We start from the raw sequence: 6,000 nt of genomic DNA, 5'->3' as shown, positions 1-6,000 counted from the left end.
TAATATATGAATTATAATGGTATTTAAACTAAATTTAATAAGTTGAATTACAGGTTTTAGTTATAAACTAAATTTAATACGTCACAAACATATTTAAAAGCTTTAAAAATTAATTTGACACTAACTTTATGCCTAAGAAGAAGATGTTAATTTTAAAATATACGGAATGAATTAGAACCTATTAGATAATAAAATAAAATTTTAAAAATCAAACAATTTATTAAAGTTTAGAGATTTATTAGACAAGTACAATCCACATTCATTAGAGAAAGAACGTTATTGTGAGATCTACATCAATTAGAGGAAGAAAGAGTGCTACATCGATTAGAGAAAGAAAGAGTGCTACATCAATTGGAGAAGGAACGACGTTATTGTGAGATCTACATCAATTAAAGAAAGAAGGAGTGCTAATGAGAACGCTGAGACCAACATCGATGAGAGAAGGAACGTTGTTGTGAGATCTACATCGATTGGAGAAAGAAAGAGTGCTGCGGAGAATGCTAGGCTCCTCAAGGAACAAATAATTTTCTCAATTGGGTCAAGGGACTCACATAAGCCTTAGAAGATGGCCCCTCATGGCAATTTGAACAATTTTATCAAATGGGTCCTGTATTAAACCTCCGGTTGTTCTTAAAACTTAATTATCACCAAGTTGCCATGCAGGGAAGCCTTCCAAAATAAAAGTTCATAAGAAACAAAGAGAGATTCAAAAGAACTGACCTTACTTGGGGGCGGAGAGAAATGATGAAAAATAAAAGGGCCTCAGTGAGGGAATTCAACGAAGCTCATGCAATGCCACAAATCGTTTAGACAAGACGTACTAGATAGAAGTAAACCAGGAATTAACACTAACTGAAAGGACGCCGGCTCGTGGCCACTGACAAATCGTTAAGACAGGACAGCCTTGGTAAAACGTTGTACACCAAAGCAACTACTAATGCAAAAACAGAGAAACGTGTTTCATCATCATCCCCAAACTACCAACAATTGTTCAAGTAGTCAATATAGGGGTTGGTTTTATAGTACAGGAACTTGTCACTAATATCTAAACACTCCACCATTACCTACACCTAAGAATGTAACTGAAAATCCAAATTAGCTTTTTTCTTCAGGTTCTTGACCTCCGAATGGGTGAACGACTGTCAACACATAGTTATGAAAAACGGGGAGTTAGCTTGAATTTATAAGCTAAAAGAGATATGCGACAACAACTCAAATGGAAGCTGAGCCAACTATCAAAAAGATAAAAAAAAAAATTACCTGCGGTATCTGCCATATTCAGGGCTTCGATTCCGAGCATAATCAGGACTCTTGCGTCGTTCACAATCAGGACTCTTGCGTCGTTCACGAGGGCCATTATACCTGTCATAAGCAGGGCTGCGTGGCCCATAGTCAGGACTTGGTCGACGGCGCAACGGACTAGGTGACCTCCGGTAAGGACTATCCCCAGGCCGCCCATATGCTGTTCTCCGGGGGCTATCATCATAAGGGTCACCCCTCTCACCATCATCCCTCAAAGCATACTCAACTGACACAACCCTGTCTAATATTTTGCTGCAAAATTATAAAGCCAATACAGTATTTTAGAGAGTAAAAGAAATTAAATATGCCAATTGAAAGGAGAAACAACCATGTGGGAAACCCAAAACTCTGCTAACCTCATGTGGGTACACTCAAGGGCTTTGGTTGCCTCCTCCTGCGTCTCAAATTGTACAAATGAAAAGTTCCTTCTTATGCGAACATTGAGGACCTTCCCATAAGGTTCAAAATGTCTTTCAATATCACGAACTCTAGTATGAATAGGGTCGAAATTGATCACAAACAAGGTTTTGGTTGGCCTCTGATTTGCCATCGACTTGGATCCATCACGATGACGACCCCGTTCACCCTAACCAAACCAAACAAAAAGCTAAAGTTAAAATCAACTATTGGTTGCCATATATGAAAAGAAAGAGAGATTTTCAAAGCATGAAATAAACCAGCTTCTAAAATGCATAGACCCAAAAAAGGGGGCAACAACGGTGGGAGAAAGGCCTACCCTAGCCCATTCCACAGACAATCTGCGTCTATCATGACCAAATGGCATGTTATCAAGGCCACGAATAGCATCATCAGCATCCCTCTCGTCTTCAAAGTAAACAAAAGCAAAACCTGCAAAATAGAACAATTAGAGATATAAAATACGGTAAGATATTGAAGCATTATCTATTTAGCAGGTATTGTCACTCAGGCTCATGATTTCTTTCCCTGGGATAAACTATAAAAAGTACAACACCTGAAAATATGGGAAGACTGATGCACATTTAGCTGTAGAGACGTTGCATGATGAAATAAGATGGTTGCATACTAAAGGTTTTAATCCAAAATTTCAACCATGCTTCGCCTTTCACACAGCACGAGTTCAGAAATGGAAGGCATGGCAAGACAGATTCATTCAGCCACTATTATCAAATGGAAGGCATGACCAGAATTCAGTGATGTCCTATGATCAGAGGTGATAGGTAGGCAAGGCATGAGATATAGAACATCCATTAAGACGATTCTGATGAATTGCGACTTAATTGATGAGGCATGAGATAAAGATCAATCCATTAAGACGATTCTGGTGTATTGCAACTTAAGTGAAGAGGTAGATGAATGACGAATGATTGATTGAAGAAAAATCAGGATGATGATATCTTTAGATGAAGCTAAGCAGGCAAGCAGGAAGTTTCCTTCCAAATTAATTTTTATGCACAGATGGTGATGAGCCCAGATAGGAGCTTGGTTCATTTTCCTTAGTAGAAATTCCTGCGTCAAAAGAAACATCTTATATGGAGGCTTTCCCCATAAAAATAGTAAATTTTTGCCTCCCATCAAGTTTTCATCAGAAAAAATGGATCAGCGGATATTATCATAGCATAATAGCTATGCATCCATGTCACTGAACAGGGTTTTAGAATTTTAAAAAAAAACATCAATTTCTTGTCTTATTGATAAAAACTTGACACAACTTTTGTACCTAGTATTAGGGTCAGTGGAGCATCCCACGCACTGAAATACCAAGTATTAGCACCAGTGGAACATCCTCGCACTAAAATACCATAATTTCATACACCAGAAAACCCAAGATGTCTAAAATCATTAACTGAACGATAACTACGTAGGATTAAGGATGTCAGGGAAGGTGGGTAAGAGACAAGAAAATTCCAGAAGACAAATATAAAATTTAAAAATAAATATAGAGTAATTAAGATGATTACAAACAATGAAAGCGAAACTAAAAGCCCATAAGTAACAAGAAAAAGATCAGCAACTAGAAAGTTTAAACAAGGAAATAACAATTGACAACACTTTGTAAATCCCAAAACAATAAAGTCATCCATGAATGCATACATATATGCAGGTCCTAGTGAGAATACCAAGATCGACACACTACAAAAGGAAGGTGGTTCACTGGGAATATTGCAGCATTTAATTAAAATATACCCCGTAATCCAAATGCAACATCCAATACGCATATCCTAAATCAAGTTGAACACAGTCTTTTCCAGACATCTATTACCTTCGCATGTCAAAACTAGGTAAGGAAATTTACAGTTTCGCAATAAACAAAAACAAAAAAATTGAAGTAAGCACCACAGTTCCCTCATACCACCTTAGAAATAGAAATATTCAACATTAGAACATCTTCGTTAAAAACGACACTGCATGGTATAACAAAGAAATTGCAATATACCAGATTTCATGTCGATCCTATCGACCCTCCCATATTTGGCGAATGCCCGCTCCAGCTCAGATTGCCGGGTGTCATACCCAAAGTTCCCAACAAATATCGGCTTCATCGTTGATACTATCAAACGCGCTGTAGAAAACAAAGCCAACAAGTCCCAAGGTTAACAAAATGAGAAGACCATAAAAAGAAACTAGTAAACAACTTCACCAACATAGTGATATCTATTCTTTTTCCAGTTAAACTATAAGAGATCAATGGTATAAGAGAGGATAAAGGAATGCGTTAACGAAGAACTCACTTTCAGAGTTTGACCAGAAACAAGAAGTAAATCGATCAAGTAGCGAATGAAAAATGCTTAGAATAGCATGGATCAAATGATTACAAACAAACCTTGCAGATTCTTGGACTCGAACACAAGAAAAACCCTAGGAGAGAGGAAGAGGAAGAGAAAGCCTGTATCTTTTTGAAGAGCCCTATATGATCCAATTTTTAGCTCATTTTAAATACCAGAAGAAAGCCCTAGTATTTTCACTGTAGATAATTTCAGACCGTCCGATTATCCGGCTTTTTATTCAAGACTTTCATCAACGGAGATTGAACCGTTAGACTGTCCAAAAGGGTCTTTTGGGGATTTAAAATTTTGAGAGTGATAAAATCGATTCAGCCTCAAGCGGAAGAAGGACCAATTATGAGTTCATTCAGTGAAGCCGTGTGTAAATATACTATTTTACCCTCTATGCATTGAATCACACTCCATTTGGTTTCTATTATTAGTTTAAATTTTTTTATTAAAAATATTTAAAAAAATATATTAAAAAAACAACGTCTATTAAAATTTTAAGGCTTATTTACATAGTAGCTAATTATGTCATAAGGTATGCACCGTGACTTATTATGGTCATAAAGTATAAAAGTTAGAATTCTTAAAATGCTTCATCGATGGAAGGTGAAGGGTCTTCATTTTAATAATATATAAAGTCATTACTGTTATATTTGTAAAATAGACTTGAAAAAGGTAATAAAACGAGCATTTGTACATTCTTTTAGCCATTGGCTAAATTTTTTTGCAATTTTATTTAGCTTAGATTGCATAGTTAAAATCATTTAAGTTTGACAATGGTCGACCTAACTTGTTGAGTGATTTGAATCTCAATCAAGTGCTCTTGTTTGATCAAAATTATAAGCATATTCTGATCGACAAGAATCTAATAGATCAACCAAACAAATAGCTATTGGAAGTAATTGGAAACTTACTCTCCATTGGTTCAAAGAGTTGTCGACCTTTAGCAATCATGCTCCCATAACTGCAGCCCAAGAGAAGCCCCACGAATCTCACATCATCAAGTCTCATGCTTCGTACCTGGTACGAGACCGATTCGATAATACAAGTAGTTATTAAGAATATGCATAAAAGATTATACATACGACATATTAGGTTCAACAATTAGAATATGGAGCAGTTTAACATGGTATCAAAATTATCAATGTGAGCACATCTGAACTTACTAAGGCACATACCATCTTAGCAGACCCATTATACCAATTGCAGTCCACGAAACCACCCATGTCATAGGCATTCTGTCAAACAATTCTAATGCAGCCCCCCATGTCGCCGGACCTTGCATAACCAGCAATCATCGAATTCCAAGTGGGTATATCTGGAAGCGGCATTTCATCAAACAGGTGGCGTGCAGACTTCAACATTCCCAATTTCGCACACATGTCAAACAACACCGCCACCCAATCCCGACTTACAGAAATGGGAATCGAGCAATTATGCTGTTGGAACGAGGAAATGATTGTGAGTTTATAATTAAGGAATACTTTCTTCAATGAGGCGTTTTGGAAAACCCAAAACAAAGACATGAGAGTTTATGTTCCGACAATATCGTATGTATAGAAAGCTGTGTTAATCGAATTTCATAAAATATGGCTTAAAACATCCTTTTTTGTTTTTATACTATTAAATTTTTCAGTAAATCTTAAATGCTTAATTATATGTTTAATTACTAATATTAAAATTTGTAAGTTCGTGTTTTCGTATTTCATTTACTTTTTTTAAAAACATTTTTCTATATCCCAACTATTTGCAGAAATTAAATGATTTGTTATTGAATATCAAAATAATTTATAAATTTTTATCAAAATTTTCATAACACCAAATTGATATTAAGTTATTAATTTAAATAAATAAGTATTTAAATGGCTAAGCTTATCACTATTTTCTTCTTTTTTGAATAATTAATGTCAGTTGATCTAATCTAATAAATTTGAGTTACCAATTC

General features: G+C 35.7%; 1 protein-coding gene across 3 annotated transcripts; it reads right to left on the bottom strand.

Moving 5' to 3' along the window:
• Positions 1–766: 766 nt before the first annotated feature.
• LOC111448937 (serine/arginine-rich splicing factor RS31-like) lies at positions 767–4,202 on the bottom strand. Of its 3 annotated transcripts, none has more exons than XM_023088732.1 (6): positions 4,106–4,202; positions 3,719–3,844; positions 2,039–2,151; positions 1,659–1,888; positions 1,261–1,554; positions 767–1,139 (listed from the first exon to the last, which is right to left on the bottom strand). In XM_023088732.1, exons 2-6 carry the CDS (start codon positions 3,822–3,824, stop codon positions 1,109–1,111), a joined length of 774 nt encoding a protein of 257 aa, XP_022944500.1. In that variant the 5' UTR covers positions 3,825–3,844; positions 4,106–4,202; the 3' UTR covers positions 767–1,108. The 3 variants fall into 3 exon arrangements, with proteins under 3 accessions (XP_022944500.1, XP_022944508.1, XP_022944517.1); XM_023088740.1 differs by lacking the exon at positions 4,106–4,202 and adding an exon at positions 2,276–2,790 and having other exon boundaries at positions 3,719–3,847; XM_023088749.1 differs by lacking the exons at positions 3,719–3,844; positions 4,106–4,202 and adding exons at positions 2,276–2,790; positions 3,002–3,017.
• Positions 4,203–6,000: the final 1,798 nt, after the last annotated feature.

This window comes from Cucurbita moschata, unplaced genomic scaffold (assembly GCF_002738365.1).
Source record: "Cucurbita moschata cultivar Rifu unplaced genomic scaffold, Cmos_1.0 Cmo_Scf00001, whole genome shotgun sequence".
Taxonomy (NCBI): domain Eukaryota; kingdom Viridiplantae; phylum Streptophyta; class Magnoliopsida; order Cucurbitales; family Cucurbitaceae; genus Cucurbita; species Cucurbita moschata.
This window is presented reverse-complemented; position numbering and strand designations above follow the sequence as displayed.

Excerpts from the sequence above, each read along its gene's own strand:
- LOC111448937 (XM_023088732.1), bottom strand. The coding sequence starts at position 3,824 with ATGAAGCCGATATTTGTTGGGAACTTTGGGTATGACACCCGGCAATCT. Across the intron at positions 2,152-3,718 it reads TAGGATCGACATGAAATCTG|GTTTTGCTTTTGTTTACTTT; the intron begins GTATATTGCAAT and ends TCTATTTTGCAG. Across the intron at positions 1,555-1,658 it reads CTTGAGTGTACCCACATGAG|CAAAATATTAGACAGGGTTG; the intron begins GTTAGCAGAGTT and ends ATAATTTTGCAG.